Source organism: Ambystoma mexicanum, chromosome 8 (assembly GCF_040938575.1).
Source record: "Ambystoma mexicanum isolate Mex_15411 chromosome 8, UKY_AmexF1_1, whole genome shotgun sequence".
Taxonomy (NCBI): domain Eukaryota; kingdom Metazoa; phylum Chordata; class Amphibia; order Caudata; family Ambystomatidae; genus Ambystoma; species Ambystoma mexicanum.
In genome coordinates this window covers 1,717,586,169-1,717,610,133 of record NC_090929.1, presented here as the reverse complement: position 1 = coordinate 1,717,610,133, position 23,965 = coordinate 1,717,586,169, and the positions used below count along the sequence as shown (strand labels likewise).

Sequence of the window (23,965 nt, the reverse complement as noted above, 5' to 3'; positions counted from 1 at the left end):
CCATTATTATGGCACCCCAGATTGTCCACGTCCTCTCGGGATTCTCCTGGGGAAGGCCCAGAAGTATCCCCATTATTATGGCACCCCGGCTTGTCCACGTCCTCTCTCTCTCTCAGGATACTCCTGGGGAAGAACATGAAGTGTCCCCATTATTATGGCACCCCGGCTTGTCCATGTCCTCTCTCTCTCTCAGGATACTCCTGGGGAAGGCCAGGAAGTATCCCCATTATTATGGCACCCTGGCTTGTCCACGTCCTCTCTCTCTCTCAGGATACTCCTGGGGAAGGCCATGAAGTATCCCCATTATTATGGCACCCCGGCTTGTCCATGTCCTTTTTTCTCACGATACTCCTGGGGAAGAACATGAAGTATCCCCATTATTATGGCACCCCGGCTTGTCCATGTCCTCTCTCTCTCTCAGGATACTCCTGGGGAAGGCCATGAAGTATCCCCATTATTATGGGACCCCCGGCTTGTCCACGTCCTCTCAGGATACTCCTGGGGAAGGCCCTGAAGTATTCCCATTATTATGGCACCCCGGATTGTCCACGTCCTCTCAGGATACTACTGGGGAAGGCCCTGAAGTATCCCCATTATTATGGCACCCCGGATTGTCCACGTCCTCTCAGGATACTCCTGGGGAAGGCCCAGAAGTATCCCCATTATTATAGTACCCCGGCTTGTCCACGTCCTCTCTCTCTCTCAGGATACTCCTGGGGAAGAACATGAAGTGTCCCCATTATTATGGCACCCCGGCTTGTCCATGTCCTCTCTCTCTCTCAGGATACTCCTGGGGAAGGCCCAGAAGTATCCCCATTATTATGGCACCCCAGCTTGTCCACGTCCTCTCTCTCTCTCAGGATACTCCTGGGGAAGGCCATGAAGTATCCCCATTATTATGGCACCCCGGCTTGTCCATGTCCTTTTTTCTCGCGATACTCCTGGGGAAGAACATGAAGTATCCCCATTATTATGGCACCCCGGCTTGTCCATGTCCTCTCTCTCTCTCAGGATACTCCTGGGGAAGGCCATGAAGTATCCCCATTATTTTGGGACCCCCGGCTTGTCCACGTCCTCTCAGGATACTCCTCGGGAAGGCCATGAAGTATCCCCATTATTATGACACCCCGGCTTGTCCATGTCCTCTCAGGATACTCCTGGGGAAGGCCCAGAAGTATCCCCATTGTTATAGTACCCCGGCTTGTCCACGTCCTCTCTCTCTCTCAGGATTCTCCTGGGGAAGGCCATGAAGTATCCCCATTATTATGGCACCCCGGCTTGTCCATGTCCTCTCTCACTCTCAGGATACTCCTGGGGAAGGCCATGAAGTATCCCCATTATTATGGCACCCCGGCTTCCCATGTCGTCTCTCTCTCTCAGGATGCTCCTGGGGAAGGCCATGAAGTGTCCCCATTATTATGGCACCCCGGCTTGTCCATGTCCTCTCTCTCTCTTTCAGGATACTCCTGGGGAAGGCCATGAAGTATTCCCATTATTTTGGCACGCCGACTTGTCCATGTCCTCTCGGGATACTCCTGGGGAAGGCCCTGAAGTATCCCCATTATTATGGCACCCCAGATTGTCCACGTCCTCTCGGGATTCTCCTGGGGAAGGCCCAGAAGTATCCCCATTATTATGGCACCCCGGCTTGTCCACGTCCTCTCTCTCTCTCAGGATACTCCTGGGGAAGAACATGAAGTGTCCCCATTATTATGGCACCCCGGCTTGTCCATGTCCTCTCTCTCTCTCAGGATACTCCTGGGGAAGGCCAGGAAGTATCCCCATTATTATGGCACCCTGGCTTGTCCACGTCCTCTCTCTCTCTCAGGATACTCCCGGGGAAGGCCATGAAGTATCCCCATTATTATGGCACCCCGGCTTGTCCATGTCCTTTTTTCTCACGATACTCCTGGGGAAGAACATGAAGTATCCCCATTATTATGGCACCCCGGCTTGTCCATGTATTCTCTCTCTCTCAGGATACTCCTGGGGAAGGCCATGAAGTATCCCCATTATTATGGGACCCCCGGCTTGTCCACGTCCTCTCAGGATACTCCTGGGGAAGGCCCTGAAGTATTCCCATTATTATGGCACCCCGGATTTTCCACGTCCTCTCAGGATACTACTGGGGAAGGCCCTGAAGTATCCCCATTATTATGGCACCCCGGATTGTCCACGTCCTCTCAGGATACTCCTCGGGAAGGCCATGAAGTATCCCCATTATTATGACACCCCGGCTTGTCCATGTCCTCTCAGGATACTCCTGGGGAAGGCCCAGAAGTATCCACATTATTATGGCACCCCGGCTTGTCCACGTCCTCTCTCTCTCTCATGATACTCCTGGGGAAAGCCATGAAGTGTCCACATTATTATGGCACCCCGGCTTGTCCACGTCCTCTCAGGATACTCCTGGGGAAGGCCCAGAAGTATCCCCATTATTATAGTACCCCGGCTTGTCCACGTCCTCTCTCTCTCATGATACTCCTCGGGAAGGCCATGAAGTATCCCCATTATTATGGCACCCCGGCTTGTCCATGTCCTCTCAGGATACTCCTCGGGAAGGCCCAGAAGTATCCACATTATTATGGCACCCGGCTTGTCCACGTCCTTTCTCTCTCTCTCAGGATACTCCTGGGGAAGGCCATGAAGTGTCCACATTATTATGGCACCCCGGCTTGTCCATGTCCTCTCTCTCAGGATACTCCTGGGGAAGAACATGAAGTATCCCCATTATTATGGCACCTCGGCTTGTCCACGTCGTCTCTCTCTCTCAGGATACTCCTGGGGAAGGCCATGAAGTATCCCCATTATTATGGCACCCCGGTTTTTCCACGTCCTCTCTCTCTCTCTCAGGATGCTCCTGGGGAAGGCCATGAAGTATCCCCATTATTATGGCACCCCGGCTTGTCCACGTCCTCTCTCTCTCTCTCAGGATACTCCTGGGGAAGGCCATGAAGTATCCCCATTATTATGGCACCCCGGCTTGTCCATGTCCTTTTTTCTCACGATACTCCTGGGGAAGAACATGAAGTATCCCCATTATTATGGCACCCCGGCTTGTCCATGTCCTCTCTCTCTCTCAGGATACTCCTGGGGAAGGCCATGAAGTATCCCCATTATTATGGGACCCCCGGCTTGTCCACGTCCTCTCAGGATACTCCTGGGGAAGGCCCTGAAGTATTCCCATTATTATGGCACCCCGGATTGTCCACGTCCTCTCAGGATACTACTGGGGAAGGCCCTGAAGTATCCCCATTATTATGGCACCCCGGATTGTCCACGTCCTCTCAGGATACTCCTGGGGAAGGCCCAGAAGTATCCCCATTATTATAGTACCCCGGCTTGTCCACGTCCTCTCTCTCTCTCAGGATACTCCTCGGGAAGGCCATGAAGTATCCAAATTATTATGACACCCCGGCTTGTCCATGTCCTCTCAGGATACTCCTGGGGAAGGCCCAGAAGTATCCCCATTATTATAGTACCCCGGCTTGTCCACGTCCTCTCTCTCTCTCAGGATTCTCCTGGGGAAGGCCATGAAGTATCCCCATTATTATGGCACCCCGGCTTGTCCATGTCCTCTCTCACTCTCAGGATACTCCTGGGGAAGGCCATGAAGTATCCCCATTATTATGGCACCCCGGCTTCCCATGTCGTCTCTCTCTCTCAGGATGCTCCTGGGGAAGGCCATGAAGTGTCCCCATTATTATGGCACCCCGGCTTGTCCATGTCCTCTCTCTCTCTCTCAGGATACTCCTGGGGAAGGCCATGAAGTATTCCCATTATTTTGGCACGCCGGCTTGTCCATGTCCTCTCGGGATACTCCTGGGGAAGGCCCTGAAGTATCCCCATTATTATGGCACCCCAGATTGTCCACGTCCTCTCGGGATTCTCCTGGGGAAGGCCCAGAAGTATCCCCATTACTATGGCACCCCGGCTTGTCCACGTCCTCTCTCTCTCTCAGGATACTCCTGGGGAAGAACATGAAGTGTCCCCATTATTATGGCATCCCGGCTTGTCCATGTCCTCTCTCTCTCTCAGGATACTCCCGGGGAAGGCCATGAAGTATCCCCATTATTATGGCACCCCGGCTTGTCCATGTCCTTTTTTCTCACGATACTCCTGGGGAAGAACATGAAGTATCCCCATTATTATGGCACCCCGGCTTGTCCATGTCCTCTCTCTCTCTCAGGATACTCCTGGGGAAGGCCATGAAGTATCCCCATTATTATGGGACCCCCGGCTTGTCCACGTCCTCTCAGGATACTCCTGGGGAAGGCCCTGAAGTATTCCCATTATTATGGCACCCCGGATTGTCCACGTCCTCTCAGGATACTACTGGGGAAGGCCCTGAAGTATCCCCATTATTATGGCACCCCGGATTGTCCACGTCCTCTCAGGATACTCCTGGGGAAGGCCCAGAAGTATCCCCATTATTATAGTACCCCGGCTTGTCCACGTCCTCTCTCTCTCTCAGGATACTCCTCGGGAAGGCCATGAAGTATCCCCATTATTATGACACCCCGGCTTGTCCATGTCCTCTCAGGATACTCCTGGGGAAGGCCCAGAAGTATCCACATTATTATGGCACCCCGGCTTGTCCACGTCCTCTCTCTCTCTCATGATACTCCTGGGGAAGGCCATGAAGTGTCCACATTATTATGGCACCCTGGCTTGTCCACGTCCTCTCAGGATACTCCTGGGGAAGGCCCAGAAGTATCCCCATTATTATAGTACCCCGGCTTGTCCACGTCCTCTCTCTCTCAGGATACTCCTCGGGAAGGCCATGAAGTATCCCCATTATTATGGCACCCCGGCTTGTCCATGTCCTCTCAGGATACTCCTCGGGAAGGCCCAGAAGTATCCACATTATTATGGCACCCGGCTTGTCCACGTCCTTTCTCTCTCTCTCAGGATACTCCTGGGGAAGGCCATGAAGTGTCCACATTATTATGGCACCCCGGCTTGTCCATGTCCTCTCTCTCAGGATACTCCTGGGGAAGAACATGAAGTATCCCCATTATTATGGCACCTTGGCTTGTCCACGTCGTCTCTCTCTCTCAGGATACTCCTGGGGAAGGCCATGAAGTATCCCCATTATTATGGCACCCCGGTTTTTCCACGTCCTCTCTCTCTCTCTCAGGATGCTCCTGGGGAAGGCCATGAAGTATCCCCATTATTATGGCACCCCGGCTTGTCCACGTCCTCTCTCTCTCAGGATACTCCTGGGGAAGGCCATGAAGTATCTCCATTATTATGGCACCCCGGCTTGTCCATGTCCTCTCGGGATACTCCTGGGGAAGGCCCTGAAGTATCCCCATTATTATGGCACCCCAGATTGTCCACGTCCTCTCAGGATACTCCTGGGGAAGGCCCAGAAGTATCCCCATTATTATGGTACCCCGGCCTGTCCACATCTTCTCTCTCTCTCTCATGATACTCCTAGGGAAGGCCATGAAGTATCCCCATTATGTGTGATGCTCCAGGTGCTGCTAATTAGCCTGCTTCAGCACAGGACAGGGCAGTATTTAAGCATCTGCCTGCAGGAGCACAGGGCTCTTGCATTGAGCTCACTTTCAGCCCTTTGTTCCTTGATTCTGCTGTTTTCCAGAACCTGCTCCTGTTCCAGAGCCCTGTGCTTCCTGCATTGCAGCCCTGCTCTCCTTGCTGAAGTCCTCTGCTCCCTGCCTATAACCCCTTGCCCTCTACCACCCTAGATTCCAGTCCTGAAATTTCTTGTTATCTGTCTGCAGTCCTGTCCTTTGTATTCGAGTCCATAGTTGCAGGCCCTTGTTACTAGTCTGCAGTTCAGTCCTTGCTATCCTAGTCCAGAGTTTTGGTCCTGAGTTTTCCCGTTCCTGGTGTATAGTTCAGTCCGCTGTTTCTTGATTCCGGTTCATAGTTTTGTAGTCTGCAGTTCCAGTGTCCTGTACCCTTGCACTTAGATTTCTGTCTTCTTGCTTTTCCTCTTTCATTCCTAGTTCTCTGTACTGAACCTTTCTCACTTTGACTTCATTTTCCCTGGATATTTCTGTCACAGTTGTTGTCTTCACTTGTGCCTTGTGTAATTCCTTTGTTCAGAGTTTGGCTGCTGGGTTTCCCAGCAGGCGATCTCTGCCCCGTTCCTTTGTCGCATTTCAGTATTGTACCTTGTGTCATTGTTAACAGTGAGCATGTTCCTGCTTCTTTAGGAGGCAGTCATTGTTCTGTTCCTGCTTGACTCGCACAGGCTTCAGTCTTGTGAGTACTGTTACCTTGGTCGTGCCTTAGGGTCCAGATACAGACACCTGCTCCTGCTGCTCCTTTCCATGAGCACTCAGAGTGGGCCCCTGTAATAGCAACCTGCTCAGAAGGCTGGAGTTTCCCTGGTTCTGTGGGAAACTCTTCCTCCTTTCTGCGTACACCCCAAGAGGGAACCTAACGTGTTTGTTTTACTTGTACTCCCTGCCCCTCCTGTTCACTGCCTTTGTTGCCTGTCTGTAGTACTTGCCTATCGCTTCTTGTCTGCATGATTCCTTACACTCTTGTCTGGTGTGCACATTTCTCCCCTCAGCTTCGTGGGCGCATCTCTGCCCTAGAGCCTCAGACATACATATGTTTATGCTATGATTTTTGTTTCCGAGAATGACAGAAATAATTTCACTGACAACGTAAATGGGAAAAACTGCAAACAGTGCAACTTTCTTGAACTGCCTATGCTGAAACTTTGTACATTTCTGATAAATTAAAAAACAAACCTTGCACACCCTTTATTTGAAGCACTACTTCTTGTTGAAAGCCCAGCAGGGGCTGTTATAATTGTGCTGTACCTTCACTTACTAAGAGCCCCCGCCACACTTCAGTGCATTCTTAAATCTATGTGTGCACAGGTGCAAATGTGTCCTTCCAGGCACCCTAAGGAGATGGCTGTGCCGGTAACACCTCTGGAAGACACGCAAGGAATTAGCCGTGAGGAGGCAGTGGGCAAAAACAGATCTGTAATGCTATTGTGAATAATACACCCTGTTATACAGTGTTGACATTAACAGATGTTAAATACCTGAGAAGGAACATCACTTGCTTGGGGCAAGTGAGAATTAAAGGTGCCCATGCCAGCTACCAGGCTCAGCAGCAGTGGCACAGGAGTGCCAGAGGACCCTAGCTTACATCTGACCCCTAGGAAGAGGTCGTACTGATGAGCAGCATGAACTCGTTCCCCTGCCCAAAGGGGGCATCCATGGCAACTTCTATGCAACATATTGCAGAAGCATTCACCTCTCACTCTCCATGTAGTCCACACAACACACATGCCCAGAGGGCGCGCCACGTACCTGCGCAGATGACCCCGGCATCCTCGGAGTGCACGCAGTTATTGATGCCCCAGCCTCGGTTGGTGCAGTTCCAGAGGAAAGGCTCCATGCCTCTGCAGTTCACATCGTCCAGCAGGATGGTGCCTGTGCCCATGCCGAAGTAGGCATTGATTGTGTAGGAGGTCGCGCCGCCACAGTCCATCTCCCTGCAGACGACCCCGGCCGCTCGTATATCCCACTTATCATCACACACCGTTCCCCAGGTGCCTTTATAGCGGACTTCAACACGGCCGGCACACCGGTGTCCCCCGTTAACAAGGCGCATGTCCAGACCTGGAGGCGACAAGGAAGACACAGGAATAACTGAGGGTTAGAATAAAGGCAAAGAGAGAAGCTGGAGTGTGAGAATGAAGAGAGAGGGACATATGTTAGGGTTGCAAACAAGATAAACAAGATAGGGAGAGCAGCTTGAGTGTGAGAATAAAGACAGAAGGAGATCTGTGAGGATTGCAAACAAGATAAACAAGATAGAGAGAGCAGCTTGAGTGTGAGAATAAAGACAGAAGGAGATCTGTGAGGGTTGCAAACAAGATAAACAAGATAGGGAGAGCAGCTTGAGTGTGAGAATAAAGACAGAAGGAGATCTGTGAGGATTGCAAACAAGATAAACAAGATAGAGAGAGCAGCTTGAGTGTGAGAATAAAGACAGAAGGAGATCTGTGAGGGTTGCAAACAAGATAAACAAGGTAGGGAGAGCAGCTTGAGTGTGAGAATAAAGACAGAAGGAGATCTGTGAGGGTTGCAAAAAAGATAAACAAGATAGGGAGAGCAGCTTGAGTGTGAGAATAAACACAGAAGGAGATCTGTGAGGGTTGCAAACAAGATAAACAAGATAGGGAGAGCAGCTTGAGTGTGAGAATAAAGACAGAAGGAGATCTGTGAGGATTGCAAACAAGATAAACAAGATAGGGAGAGCAGCTTGAGTGTGAGAATAAACACAGAAGGAGATATGTGAGGGTTGCAAACAAGATAGGGAGAGCAGCTTGAGTGTGAGAATAAAGACAGAAGGAGATCTGTGAGGGTTGCAAACAAGATAAACAAGATAGGGAGAGCAGCTTGAGTGTGAGAATAAAGACAGAAGGAGATCTGTGAGGGTTGCAAACAATATAAACAAGATAGGGAGAGCAGCTTGAGTGTGAGAATAAAGACAGAAGGAGATCTGTGAGGGTTGCAAACAAGATAGGGAGAGCAGCTTGAGTGTGAGAATATAGACAGAAGGAGATCTGTGAGGGTTGCAAACAAGATAAACAAGATAGGGAGAGCAGCTTGAGTGTGAGAATAAAGACAGAAGGAGATCTGTGAGGGTTGCAAAAAAGATAAACAAGATAGGGAAAGCAGCTTCAGTGTGAGAATAAAGACAGAAGGAGATCTGTGAGGGTTGCAAAAAAGATAAACAAGATAGGGAGAGCTGCTTGAGTGTGAGAATAAAGACAGAAGGAGATCTGTGAGGGTTGCAAACAGGATAAACAAGATAGGGAGAGCAGCTTGAGTGTGAGAATAAAGACAGAAGGAGATCTGTGAGGGTTGCAAACAAGATAAACAAGATAGGGAGAGCAGCTTGAGTGTGGTGAGGGTTAGAATGAAGATACAGAGAGAAGCTTGTGTATGAAAATAAAGAGAAGATGAGCTGTGAGGGTTAGAATGAAGACCCAGAAGTTTGGTTGTGAGAATGCAGACAGAAGGAGTGCCGTGAAAGTTGGAATTAGGCACAAAGGGAAGCTTGAGTGTGAGAAAAAAGATAGAAGGAGAACTGTGAGTGTTAGAATGGAGGCACAGAGGGAAGATTGAATGTGTGAATGGTAACAGAAGGCGATTTGTGAAGGTTAGAATGAAGGGAGAAGGAGAGCTTCGAGGGTTAGAAAGAATACACATGAAGAAGTGGGAGTGTGAGAATGAAGATACATGACGGGATTTGAGGGTAACCTTGAAGACCCGTGAAGGGTGCATGATTAGGATACATGCAGGGGAGTTGCTAGGTCAGGAAAAGACCCGGGGCTAAGCTGGTGTTGGAACTGTTGGGACTGGGGGCTAGCTAGTCTTTTGGCTGTAGCTCCTGAGATTCTATCCGGGGCTACAACCAAAAGATCAGGGGCTATAGCCCCCTTAGCCCCCCTTAGCAACGCCCCTGGATACATGTCTGGTTGCGTTAGATTGAAGAGAGGGGGAAGCACGGTTGTGATGAAGCAGATACACAAAGAAATGTGAGTGTTAAAAAGAAGAGCCGGGGCGACTTGTGAGTCAAAAGGAGGTCCAGCGTCTTCATGAGTTGCTGGGATTTGAGTCAGTGTTGTAATGATGACAAAGCGAGGGTTAGCAGGAAGAGGCAGGAGGCTGTCTGGACCGGATGTAACAACGTGTGCTGAATTTGCAAAAAGCCGAACAATAAAAAAAACTGTGATTTCTTTTTGTGAATGTAAAATGAAAGTTCGCAATGCATCAAAGCAAAATTCTATGACAAGACAGGAGGCTCATATTATGCATTACAATCTTTACTCTGAAACCACAGCAGCAAAGAAAAAAACTTTTACAAACAAAAAAAGTTGAAAAGAACAGAACTAAATAGAGTTCAGTGTCAATGTAAGGGGAGCTCCCCAATCCATCATGGAGGACAGGTCATGCCCTTCAGGGGACCAATGAGCGGGGACCCTTCCTTATATAAGTCCATTACTCAGATCCCAACCCCTCTTTCTTTGCTGCTGAAATCCACAGCTAAGTCACTCCTCCTAGTTCTTACCTTTGTGTGGAATTTATGGAGTTTAGAATGTTATTTTCTGTTACTTTATGTATTGAAAGTGATTTATAGCGCTGGTAATTACAGTCGCTTCGCCTGCTCATAAACCTCAGGCAGCGACACGTGGAATTTTTCCCCTCAGGGGAAGTTTGTTTATCTTGAGGCTGCTGCCTCCTGTCCCCGGAACCAGCGCGCATGGTCCACGTGTCCCTATAACATGCTTAACATTCTTTCCCCTAAAGGAAAGTTTGTTTATTTGGTGCGGCCTGGAGCCGCCGCACATTGCCCACGGGTTCATGGACATTCTTCCCCTTTGGGGAAGGCTGGGTTTCCGTGTACGGCTGCCTCCAGTCCCCGGAGGCAGCGCATTGCACACGTGCTTGGTCACGTCACGCCTCTAATGCGGCTCCTAATAAATTTGTTTTCCCTTCACAGGGATGGTAATGTGGCGCAGCGAGTAGAGCGCTCGCTTTGACTTGGGTGCAGAGCCTGCTGACGCAGGTTCGAATCCGGGCGAGGCCACACTCATCCTTTCCTCCTTCCAAGCTCGATAAATGAGCACGCACACCGTGGGTAATATTAAGCAGCGCTAAGATACCTGAGGGTTCGTAGCGCTATATATATATAAATGTCAAATTAAAACGCATCGCGTGTGTTTTTCTTTTAGATGCGGCTCGCGTTTGGATTGAGATGCTTGCATGCTAGGACCAGGCTGGGAGGCAGTTCCCTAGGCCTTCATTTCGTTGGTGGAGCTCTTTCATGAGCTTTTCCACTACGTGCGGCTGTTCCCTCTCTTGCTTTGAAACGCCATGTTTTCTTGGTCTTGAGCTATTATTCTTTAGTATGTTTATATATTAGGTGTTTATGGTTCAGAAAGGCTTCTGTTGCAGCACACGGGTGTCATAGCTCAAAGGGGAAGGTTAAAGGTTTCCATGCAGAGGGACCTGGGTTCGCTGCCGCCATTGGCAGTGTACACATATGGATGTGCATTTATACCTTTATTTATTTATATTGACATGTGTCTTTATATATTTAAAAATAGTTATATTTAAAATTAGTTATTTTATGTGGTGTTTTAATTGATACTTTCAGCCTATATTTGCACCAGTTCGCCTATTGAAGAGCCTCATACGCTGCCATTCTGCTGCTTTTTATTTATTTATTTCAGTGCTACTCAGGGCTTGGGTGATTTGCCTTCACTGTAGGGGCGATACCTATTCCGGTTTCAGATTCTGCCTGAGTTCTATTGCGAGGTTAACCCTCGTCTAATGCTGGTTTTTCCACACCCTGCTGGGGTGAGCGGTTTCACGTATATTGGCTCAGTGTATTCCTCCCTTAAACTTGGCAGTTTTTGTTTACGTGCGGCTGGGGGCAGATGTCAATATTCTCCCTGGAGGGGTACCGTCACCTGCTCGGTGGCAGGTTTTACCTGTGTTTTTGCTGCGAGGTGGCCCCTCGTATACTGCTGGTTCCACACCCTGCTGTGGTGGTCAGTTTGAGGTACACGTGCTCAGTGTATTCCTCGCTCAAAGTAGGCACCTTTGTTGCGTGCTGCATATGGCTGTTGCTGTGCCATAACCGGCTCGGGTTCCGGTTCTGCCTGAGTGCTAATGCGAGGTTACCCCCTCGTGTACTACTGGTTATCACGACCTGCTCGGGCGAGCAGTTGGAGGTGCACTTGCTCAGTGTTTTCCTCCCTTAAGGTTGGCAACTTTGTTTAAGTGCTGCATATGGCAGAGGAAATTGTCTTTCTGTAAGCACGCCATAACCTGCTTGGTTTTCAGGCTTTGCCTGGTTTCTACTGCGAGGAACTCCCTCGTGTGCTGCTGGTTGCCACACCCTGCTAGGGTGAGCAGTTGAGACGCACTTACTCAGTGTACTTTGGATAACCACTAGATTTAAGTGATGACTGGATCATATTTGCATTTTTAGAATGCTCAGTAGCCCGCATAGCTCGGTAAGTATCAGCTTCTATAAGGGCTGGGGGTCCAGACCCTGTGAGGGCGTACCCCTCTTCTTGGACATGTTATATATTTATTTATATATTTATTTATGTATTAAGTCCTTTAAAGAAAAGAGTGTGTGGTATACAGACCCATGTGGGAGGTTGTAACTTCCTCTCTAGCCGCTGGTGTTCACCTCGCCTTTTTAGTTAAAGATTCTGTTCCCCTTTACCTTGGTTAGTTTCAGGACAACTCAGTCCTTTCCTTAGGTTTGTTTTTCCCGATATCAATTGCTCCACCCTATACCTGTGCTTATTAAGCTGCAGTATTTTCTCCTAACATGAGGAAGAAAACAGGTTGCGTTATGCCTCTATTGAGGTCTGCAGGGCTTGAAGCTCTCTTTATGGGGATGTGTTTCCCTTACTATTGGTCCCTTTGGACATTCATTATTCTATTGGTACTATTGGTGGAGACAGGGTCAGCTCGAGAGGAACTGTTCCGTTGTGTGGCATGGCAAGTTCAGCAACCAGGTTCTACTTGGAGGAGGTGTTTGGAAACACTTGATGCTATCTAACAGACGAGTTGCCTAATAATGATTTTAGGGCGCCTGCCCAGTGATTTCCTCCCAAGGCTTGGCCTGTGGTTCAGCTAACCGTCTAACAGGTGTTGCAATTTCTCCTCTGCTCGTGGAGTTCGAGCAGGCTTCGGTACCCTCTAGAGCGTTGATTAACCTCTTTCATTGGGTATATATATATTTATATATATATAGACATATTTTATTTTCTACAGTGCAGAGGATAGAATGGGGTTTTCACATCCGTGCTGACCGTATGGATACAGGTCCCTAATTGGGAAGGGTCTAAATCAGTGTTTTATCCTGCTGAGATCGATAAGTGAACACCTCACACCACACTCTGTTCGTTGTAGTGCTTGTTTTTCCTTCCCCTGATTCCCTTAGTGGCCAGTCAGCCTCTCACGGATTCAGAGACTCGGACCTCAGGGTTTGAGGGGTCTGTGGTCCCAGGTTTATTGCACAACCTGTCATTTACGGGGCATTGATAATTATCCCAGAGTTCTTTCCCCCCTCATTCCTTTTTTTCGCCATCCCTGGGGGAGATTGCATCATGATACTCGCGCTGAGCTTTTCCCTCCTGTCAGTTACTTTCCTTTGCGCTAATTCCTGATATTTCAATAAACTAAGGGGGACCCGTCCACGGTCAAGGGTTGGTTAAAGTACAAGTGTGTATTTAGTTTTCTCTTAGCGGTGTACAGCAGAGCTTTAATATGGTCCTCAGGGTAGCCTTCTTCTGGGGTTGCAAGGTTTTTCCCTTGGATATGGGGGGAGGGTCCCCCTCCTTTGGGGAAATCTCAATATCCCTCGGTGGGATAGTGGGGTCTGGGAGTGATACTGATCTCCCATCAGATTATTATGACCCTCTATCACGATGCGTTCCAGCGTCTCTACATTAACTATCAGAAGGTGTCTGTCAGTGCGATTCCCAGTGGGCTGGGATATATATTTAGTTAATGGCTTGTTTCTCCTGGTCACCTGCAGGGCAGGTGGACCTTTGGGTTTTCACAAGAGTTTGTTTTGCAATGCGATGCCAGCTCAGGGTGCTGTGAGCTTCAGGGATCTTCAAATTGGATGAAATAGAGGTTAGACCTCTTCTGGTATGCAACTTCAGTTTAACTGCTTAGCGATCGGTTCTTTGCAGTTCGGTCTTGCTAAGACTTTGGAATTTAGGAGTTCTTCTTCGGTTAGTTTTGATCCTCTAGGGTTTTATCACCCGGAGAGGAGAGAACAAGGTTCAAGCACCGGGCATATATACAAAGGAGTTTACATATCAATATAATGGGAACGATTGGTTGTAAAATACATTTTTCTCCTTGCATTGTTTGGCCTCTTAGGGGTCAGGTGGGTAAATATCTGCCTTTTGTCATGGTAGCAGTGTCCTTTTAGCGAACGCAGGAGGTCTGTGGGTCTCCGTGTTGACGGTTGACAGGTTCAGCTTCTCAGGTGTGGCCCCTCTCTCTTCAATTCTGCTTCTGTCTCCAGAAGTCATCCTTCCTTAGTATACACATATGTCTTAAGACATTGGGGGTTAGTATGTTGTTTTCTGCTCCGCTCAGGATGGGTCGTCCTCTTACAAATTATTAAATTACCTTTTACTCCCACTTAGTTTTCCCAGTGTAGTTATGGGACATGCTCTGTTGCTACTACAATATCTTCCTTTAACGCATGGGAGGGAGCCCTACAAACATTTCACCCCTATGGGGTACTTTCTTTATCTCCAGGAGAGCTGGGTGCTTCTTTTCTTTGGTTTGCTATCCAGGTTCCCAAAGAGGGTGTGAGCTTGACTGTTTTAAGGTTTGATTGGACAACGGATGCGTCTTATTTTCAGAAGGGGTTTTTTCTAACCTGTTAAGTATAGGATAGCTTTGTTCAATGTTTTCCCCTTCTTTTTTAACCAGTTGGTTTGGTGGCTGGTAGGGTCGCTGGAATAAGCACATCTTCCTGTTTTTCTTACAGTGGATTTGGCTATGCCTTTTAAGTTGGTTATTGGGGCAGCCTAGTCTTGGGCAATTCGCTTGCAGTCAGCTGATTGCTTTAATGAAAGCATTTAAAACATTTCTTTCCTATTATTTTATCACATTGTCTATTGTATTGATTATGTTGTGCTAATGGGATGCAAGGGCTTTGAACTTGCATAATATGAGCCTCCTGTCTTGTCATAGAATAGCTAATCCCCCACACTAACTTGAGATGGGGGTTTAGATTCTATTAAAGACAAGGAGGCGATTATTATCCCACCCACCCACCCTGGATATAATATGATATGACAGTTTTGACACGTATGTGCACAGATGGTTCAAGAGAGAACATTCTTTGGTTTGTTGTTTTTCCCATCCACCCACCCTTCTTGCTTGTTTTTTTCACAGCTACGGGTTGAGGTTCTGATCACGAGGGTGGCTCGCAGTTTCAAGTTATGGAGTGCGTAGTACGAGAGCTTTGCTGGATTTGCCTTCATCGTTTATCATCTGATCGGTGCAGTGGATGTCTGGTTCAAGTCAGCTACAGAAAGAGGGGTTGGGATCTGAGTAATGGACTTATATAAGGAAGGGTCCCTGCTCATTGGTCCCCTGCAGGGCATGACCTGTCCGCCATGATGGATTGGGGAGCTCCCCTTACATTGACACTGAACTCTATTTAGTTCTGTTCTTTTCAACTTTTTTTGTTTGTAAAAGTTTTTTTCTTTGCTGCTGTGGTTTCAGAGTAAAGATTGTAATGCATAATAATCGCCTCCTTGTCTTTAATAGAATCTAAACCCCCATCTCACGTTAGTGTGGGGGATTAGCTATTGTAATCCACAACTAGCACTGCGGATGTCAAGCTCGTGTGAGTGGCAAGTGCCAGCAGCTGTGCATTTCACCCTTCTTGTGACTCACAGGTGCATTCTCTGACTACGTGCGACTGCTCATGAACTTGCCAAGCACTGGGTGGTTGCCCTCTGTGCAAGGCAGGCGCTAACCCTTTGCAAGATGGCCCTTGTTGGGGGCTGCCTCCGGTCTCCGGGGCAGCCCACAGATGCTATCGGGATCACCCTATAGCGTAGGCACGTCGGTGGACAACCGGCGTGTTTCTTGTAGGGAAGCACCCTACGGCGCCCGGTGTCACCGGGCGCCGGCTACACAGTGCGGGGGTGCCACCCCCAGACTCCAGCGGTCGCAGCTCCGAGGGCACTTGGGCCGCGCCGCACACAAGGCCACGACCATGTGGCAGGCCCACAACCCGTATCCAAGCACACACACACAGACACGAGTTGCCACTTCCTGGGGCTCTGCCCTCGCAGCGCCAGCAGATCCCCTTTTATTTAACAAGCACGTGAGCGTCATGACACAGTCACGGCGCTCACGTCAACAAAACCCTAGACACCCACACAACATCCCTCCTTTATTATAAGCAAACAAAAGCAAACAAACACCCACCGCAAACATTTGTTGCATTCCAGTCCACGCATCACCTACAGGCTACTAAAAACTCAGACATTTTTGACACTGCAAAACAAACAAGTGTGTTCCAGTCCTCACACCACGGGGCCCTATGACGGGCTCCTCCAACTTAGAAAATCCCGGGATCAAACTGGCCCCCGGCGCCGCTGCAGGACAAGAAGAATACATTCTCTTCATACTCCTCCTCCCCTATATCATACAGTGCTTCTCGGGGACTCTCCGCCACCTGGACCGCCGCCACCTTGGGGGTCTTTCTCCCCTTCACCTCACTCCCCCCTGATGCCCCCACCATGCCGGCTGGGGCTGGGGCTGGAGCGAGACACACTTGTGCGAAGTGATCTCCTTTCCCGCACCTTCCACAGATCTGTCCCATCGCCGGGCAGTCCTGCGGGTGTGGAAGATCCCACCCACAATGATGACATATGGTAGCATTGGGGTCTCTCTTCGACCAGTCTCCCCTCCTCATCACTCTTCCTCCTGGCCACCTGCCGACAACCGCCACCTCCTCAACCTTCACTCGCGGCATGGGGACCTCCATCTTTAGGTGGTGTCTAGAGGAGTCCATGACCGAGGCTCGCACCTCCGCCAGTTCCTGGGCCCTGCCAAGCTCCAATATGCAATCGAGGGTCAGCGCTGGGTCCCTCAGAACCTGCCTGCGCAGTTTGGTGGAGCTGCAGCCATAGATGATCTGCGCCCGGATCTCGTCCTCCTCGAAATTCCCCAGGTCACAGGAGAGTGCAATTCCGCACAGCTTCCCGTGGAATGCATCAAGGCTTTCCCCTTCCTCCTGCCTCGCACACCTCATCCTGAACCGTTCATAGTCCCTGTTGACCATGGGCCTGAAGTACTCGTTCAGGACTGCGATGGCTGCATCATATGACTGATCTCTGGGCCTTAATGTCTTGAACAGCCTCTGGACGGCTAGCCCGGCCGAGTACAGGAGTGTCGGGCACTTTGCTGCGTCTTTGATTTCCATGGCCTCAAAGTACAGCTCCAGGTTTTCCACCAAGGCTGTCCACCGGGGTCCCAGACTTGCAGGCGCACCCAGGACATCGAAGTTGGGTATTGGTGCCAGCTGACCCCGACATATCCCCTCGTCATCCGCCATGCTGACTGCAGTTGGGGATGCTGGATGCCGTCACCGGTGTTGATATATGCCTGCTGTTACTGGACTTCAGGTATCTTGATCCTTGGTGGGGAGCACCTTTGATGGCACCCAGATGCACCCAGGACCGCACTCCTCCTTCGCGGCCCGCTGCTGATGCAGCACAGGGTGTCCTCACTGCACTGTTCAACACCCTGGATGCCCCCGTTCTTCCTGCCCAGGGGCGCACGAGCACCCCAGATGGAGCCGCAACCCCCAGGGCTTGGCACAAATGCGGCTTGAGGAGGGGCAATGTCCGTTCCCTGGGCTCGTCCAAGTTCTCTCCCTCCCCGGGGCAGCCCAGCCAGTCACGATGCCCACACTTGAAAACGTTTTTTTTTTCCTGTGGGCCCATATATGGAGGGGCTTTCCTTTACTTGCGGTTGGGCCGTTCACCACGGCAGCCGGGGCGTTGGGATCCCCCTTTCAGGCTCTGCAGGTGAAGCAGGGACCTGGCCCCGCCCCCTTTCCTTTGTGTGCGGGGCTCGCCGGCTGGCCACACCCCTTCCCGCTCTTCCCCGTTGGCACCTGGGGGAAGAAAACAGGCCTTCAGATGAGGCTCGCAAGCGAGTCGCGGGCTGGAGCTCCAAGCCACGCCCCCTTACTTTGTCCGCGGTCCGGGCCCCCTCCAGCTCCCACCGCGGGCACCAGGTGACCAGCGCAGGAGGACAGCAACAGGTCCCGGGGCCACCCGCAATCTTGTGGCCACCACGTCCCTCTCCTACACGGCCACCGATTGCGGCCGTGTGCGCGGGTCCGTTTTTCCGCCCACCACCACCACCAGCTGGCGGGCGTGACCTCGTCGCCAGTGTTGGGGGTTGCCTCCGGTCTCCGGGGCAGCCCACAGATGCTATCGGGATCACCCGACAGCGTAGGCACGTCGGTGGACAACCGGCGTGTCTCTTGTAGAGAAGCACCCTACGGCGCCCGGTGTGACCGGGTGCAGGATACACAGTGCGGGGGTGCCACCCCCAGACTCCAGCAGTTGCGGCTCCGAGGCTCGGGCCATGCCGCACACAAGGCTACGACCACGTGGCAGGCCCACAACCCATATCCAAGCACACACACACAGACACGAGTTGCCACTTCCTGGGGCTCTGCTGCTCTGCCCTCGCAGCGCCAGCAGAACCCCTTTTATTAAACAAGCACGTGAGCGTCATGACACAGTCAAGGCGCTCACGTCAACAAAACACTAGACCCCCACACAACAGCCCTGGTCACTGTGCGGTAAAAGGTGGGAGGTCATTTCCGGCTCCGCGTAACTACCTTGGGTACGGCTTTTACACTGTTGACTCCGATAACGCCTCATTTCCATGTATGTGTATAACTGATAGGATGGGGGAGCACAACTTGCCTTTTCCGCTGCTCGCTCGGCACATTGCAAACACTCCAGCATTCGCACAGGCATGCATTTTCATGCTGGCGCAAATGCTGGGGTTCCTTATGGAGTCTGCTAGCAGGCGGAGGTGTTCGGTTCCATTGTAAAGGCTGCCTGCTATGCATACATGGCAGGCAGTGTCCACCCTATTTGAAAAAGGGGAGGGCAAAAAGCGGAAAACACACTTGTACACCAGCTTTTGCCCGCCCCAGCTGTGGGAAACTATCTACATTGAAGAGTTAATGTAACGGTTCCCCGCCAACAAATTGTGCTGCTGCAATGAAGGAGGCCCACATGTAGCACGTCCTGTCTCAACTCCGTCTTTATTAGATTAACCCCTTTCCTCTTACCCACATCACTTCCCCTTCCCTTGGGTCCCGCCCTAGCCCAAACTTCCACATAACGATGTGGACAAACTGGGGACATCCAACATGACAACCTTCCCCCTTATTAAACATGGAGTCGTGTGCTACCCCATCTCTTCAATGGGTCTTATGGGTCAAGTCTTTGCCCTGATGGGGCGGCTTGCCCTTAGCAGTTCTGGGCTGAATCGGGGGCGGGGGAGAATCTGTCTGTGAGCCACTGACCATCTTCATCCTTGACTTCTTCGCCTCACACCTCCTTATCTCCCCAGTACGCTCCACAGCATCAGTCCATTTCCCTGGGTCGTCTAAGCCCTCTTGTTCTTCCTCCAAATATTCCCAGGGCCCCTTGTCCGACCCCTGCATTCTTTGAAGTGCGAAACATTTCTGGTGATTTCCTGCCCTTCTGCATTCGCCACCATAACCATGGTGCCTTTTACTCTTGTGACTGTTAGGGGCTGGATGTTAAGTGGGAGTCCTCTTTTTATCTTTGGGTCTGTCGTGGTCCCTGAAACTGTGTTCTCTGGCTCTTCTCTTCTCATTGGCCACAACCTTCATTTTTTGTTTTTCCTCTGCGTCTCTCGCCCTCAATTCATCATCCTCTGGTGTGGTGTTGCCATCCAGGTGTCTCTGTGGCAGCCGTGTCCGCAATCTGCGACCGTACAGGAGGTTGGCCAGCAGGGGTGTTGCTAGGACTGGAAAAGACCCGGGGCTACACTAATGTAGGGACTGTCGGGACTCGGGGCTAGCTAGCCTTTTGGTTGTAGATCCTGAAATTGTATGGGCTACAACCAAAAGACCAGGGGCTATAGCCCCCTTAGCCCCCCCTAGCAACGCCTCTGTTGGCCAGGCATTTGCCGGTGGTATTGTGGGGGGTGTGGTGGTAATCACGGAGGAGCTGGTACAGCATTTGTTTAAAAGGTCAGTGGGACAAATGCGCCGCCTGCTGTGTTCTTCTGAAATTACCCATGGAACAGTCAGCCAAGCCATTTTCCAGGGGCCAGAGAGGTGTCATTTTCCTATGTTTGAAGCCCATATACTGTGTGAAATTTGCAAAGTCCAGGCTGGTGAACGGTGGGCCGTTGTCTGATTTTATTATTTGAGGGATGCTGTAGGCCACGAGGATGCGGTCCAGGGCAGGGATGACCGCTCTTGCTGCTGTGGATGGTATGATCTGTACTTCTGTGTATCTCGAGTATTCGTCGACTACCACTAATGCATATGTGCCGTCCCGGAGGGGTCCAAGGAAGTCGACAGCTAGTTCCTCCCAAATGCCCCCAGATAGTGGTGGCATCTGTAGAGGGTTTGGATGGGGTGCCTGTGCTATTGCACGACGGATTGCACAGTTCTTTAAGGTGTCTTCCACTTGTTTGTCTAGCCCTGGAAACCAGATCTTCTGTCTCAGCAGTTTTTTTGTCAAGACTACGCCCGTGTCCTTCGTGAGCCAGGTCGACCACTTGTTGGCACAACGACTTGGGCATGACGATTCGGCAGCACTTCATGATTATGTGATCCTCAGTGGTGGAGAGTTCCTTTTGGACTAGCAGCATGGTCTTTACGTCCCCCTGCAGCGATTCCTCTTGATGAATCGCTTGTTCTCTTGAGTGTTTCAGTTTACCTTGGCTGATGCACTGGGTGAGAATGGCTAGTACTGAATCGTTCACTGATTCTTGTTGCAGTGTCTTCCACGCAATTGGGAAAGGCTTTAGCTGGTGCATGACGTATTGCAGATATGCGCCAGCTATAGATTGTACCGGGATAGATGTTCTATCCACGGGGGCCTCCAAGCCTGGGAGTTGTCGAAAATGGTGAGGAGGGCTTGGTGGTCGGTAACCACTGTGAATGTTTTCCCGAACAGGAACAGATGGAAATGTTTACCGGCCCAGACGACCACCAGGTTTTCTTTCTCTGCGTGGGATTATTTTTGTCCAGTGAGGGTGAGGCTGCGGCTGGCGTATGATACCACTTTCTTGATATGGGGAGCCCTGGGGTCACATTGCGCCAGTATCGCGCCCAAACCCATGGGGCTGGCGTCCGGCGTCACCTCTGTGTCTTTTGATGAGGTAAAGTATGCCATGTCTGAGGCTGAGGCAATTTGGGCCCGGATGTCTGTGAAAGCAGCCTCGCATTTTGTAGTCCAGATGAATTCCTGGCCTGTCTTGGTCAGCTCTTAGTGGGGCGCTCACTGTCGCAATGTTTTCCAGGTAGCGATAGCAGTAGCTGGCCAACCCTTGTAGTGCCTTGACCTTCTCTGGGTCTGGTCTCATGCCATGATCGGAGAATATGTGGCCAAAAAACTTGATAGTTCACTTTCCAAATTCACACTTGTCTTTATTATTAAGGATGACGTTAGCTGCTTCTAGGGCCCTGCAAACCTTGTGTAAGGTGTCATTGTGCTCCTGGGTTGATTTCCTGAATACCAGGATATCGTTGCTGCAGTTGAGACACCCTGGAATGGGCTTGATCACCTGGTGGATCTCCGCCTGGAAGATCTCTGCCGCAGATGAAATGCCAAAGTTCAGCCATTTTTAACGGAAAAGCCCTATGTGGGATACAAACGTGGTGATGTACCGAGACTTCGCGCCAGTTCCAGCTGATGGTAGGCCTTGTTGAGGTTGAGCTTCAAAAATACGGTTGCACCATTGAGGAAGTAAATCATGTCCGTTATTCTCGTTGCCTGATGTTGTTCTCGCTGTAATGCCATGTTAGGGCAGCGCATGTCTACGCACAAACGGATGGAGTCCTCAGCCGATTTATTGGATACTGATACAATTGGTGGTTCCCACGGCCAGCTCAATGATGTGGAGGTCCAACAGGCGTTGCAGTTTTTCTTCCACTCGTTTTTGTATGTTTAGCGGGATGCCCCTGTAGTGTTGGGCAACCGGCTTGACCCCGGGGTAAATGTGAAGTCTCAGTTTGCAATTGCGCAATTTGCCCAGGCCTTTGAAGAGGTTTGGGTATGTTTTCGTAGCATTGCCTTCAGGGGCCATGTACTTATGCGCCAACATATTGTATAGGATGTGGAGGAGTCCCATGTCGATAGCCATCCTGAAACTCAGGATGCATCCGCTATTGGCTTCTGTGGAGAGGACGTGTAATTGTATTTGGGCCGTGTGCGATTTGTGTGTGCACACCGTGGTAAAAGCACCCTTGCATGTCAACAGTGTGTTGGAACCGTAAAGGAAAATGTCGACTTGAAAGGGTCGCAGCTGTGGCCGGTGTGGCAGGCGATTGTACACCTCCTCGCTCAGGACATTGGCTGTTGCACCCGTGTCAATGAGGAATTCAGTCTGCGTATTTTGTACTTGGAGTATCCTTTCCTCCTTTGGCTGTCATGGGAAGAGGAGGAATCGCTCCCTGATTGTGAGCGTATCTCCACAAAGCGAACACTCCTCTGGGGTCTGTGAGATGTTCTTCTATCAGGGGACCAGAGTGACCTTCTGGAGGTGTGGTGGTTACCTCCAGTTTCCGTAGGGCAATATCATCTGTGTTTGCGGATTGCCCTCCTGTCTTCTGGTCGGTGAGCGGGGTGGCATCTGCTGTTCCTCGGGGACAGTGTTGGAATGGGCCGTGTTGGGGCATTTCTGCAGACCGCTCTAAAATGGCCTTCACCCCCACATTCTGCGCACTTCTGGCCAATGGCTGGGCACGTGCCTTCATGGGGGAACTCGTACCCGCAACCTGTAGCATGACTTTGCTGAGTGTAGGGATTTGTCGTGCTGGGCTCGTGTCAATTTCCTGATATTCTCCTGGTCTTTGGCATCCGATAATATCTTCACCCATCCTAGGCCAACCTCCTGTTGTGTGACGGCCGAGTCGGTGCGAGCCATCGCTAGTATTTCACCAAGGGTCCTCTGTTTCTGGAGTAGCTTCCATTTGAAGTCAGCGGATTCACACCCCACTATGACATGGGAGCATAGGGACTCGTCGTTTGAGTATCGATGAAAAGCACAGTGCTTTATGCGGGTGCACAGTCTCATAACATAATTGCCCATGGATTCTCCTTTCTCCTGCATGGTTGTGTGGAAGATATGTCTCTCGTAGTTCACTTTGTGTGTGGGGCAAAGTAAGCATCAAGCACCGCTCAAATCTCCTGGTATGTCACCTTTTCTTCATTGACCATTTCATAGAGGATGTCCCTGACAGCAGCCCCTACTGCCAGAGTAAGAATGTTCTTCTTTCTTTCCTCGTCCATAGGGCCCATCACCACTACATACACTTTGAAGTCTTTTATCCTGTATCTCTGAGGTCAAATGCCTGGGGCAGGTGCCACGGGGTAGCCACTACCTGGCCCTGTGAAAATGCCTCTGAAAGTCTTGCGGGCACTGTGCCGGGGATGTCTTCTTCCGACGTTCTCCTCTGTCGTGTGTCCCTTAGTGGTCAGGACAATGGCTAGTGTTAGCGGCACTTGTGTTATTGTTCTTTCCACTGTGCTTTCACTTCCTGGCAATGCCTGTGGGTGGGCCATGCCCACTTCTTCCTGTGGGGCCCTCCTGGGCTGCTATTTGTGCCAGAACTCTGCTGTTGGAGAGATCTTGCATCTTCCCCTCACGCATATTCACTGTGTGGCCACCAGTGGGCACTGCTGCAGTCGTTATGGTCCACTGCGGCCCGGGTGGAAGCCTGCTGCGCCTCCCACTGCTGCTGCGAGCAGGGGAAAAGATCTTGGGAGGGACCGCTGAACTGTTACTTTCCTTGTCGCCGGTGTTGCGTTTGAGTGTCCTGCCTCAGTGATTGCACAGCGCCGCTGCAATGAGGGCGGCCCACATGGAACATATCCTGTCTCAACTCCATCTTTATTAGATTAACCCCCTTCCTCTTACCCACAGTGTTAGGGAGAATTCTCCGGAATGGCTGATTTCCCTTACCTACTGAGTCCCCCAGCAACTTTGTTGGATTTCTAGGATTTCTTTTTTTTCACCTGTTAAGAGTGTGAGCCTTTTTTCCCACTCTTACATGTGTTTTGCTGTGTGTGTTTTCACTTTTTGTGTGATCTTGAGCACTGGAGCCGCACCTACTCAACAGCCTCATATTTTTGTGTGTGTTACAC

The 23,965-nt window shown here is 50.6% G+C and overlaps 1 protein-coding gene across 1 annotated transcript in view; it reads right to left on the bottom strand.

Annotated features, from left to right (window-relative positions):
* LOC138473483 (deleted in malignant brain tumors 1 protein-like) overlaps nucleotides 1-17,139 on the bottom strand; it is a 293,221-nt gene extending 276,082 nt beyond the window's left edge. Inside the window, exons 1-2 of the mRNA XM_069612127.1 lie at nucleotides 16,830-17,139; nucleotides 7,304-7,649 (exon numbers count right to left, since the gene is read on the bottom strand). Coding sequence (XP_069468228.1) covers nucleotides 7,304-7,649; nucleotides 16,830-17,139 — 656 coding nt within the window. The remainder of the gene's footprint in view (nucleotides 1-7,303; nucleotides 7,650-16,829) is intronic.
* Nucleotides 17,140-23,965: the final 6,826 nt, after the last annotated feature.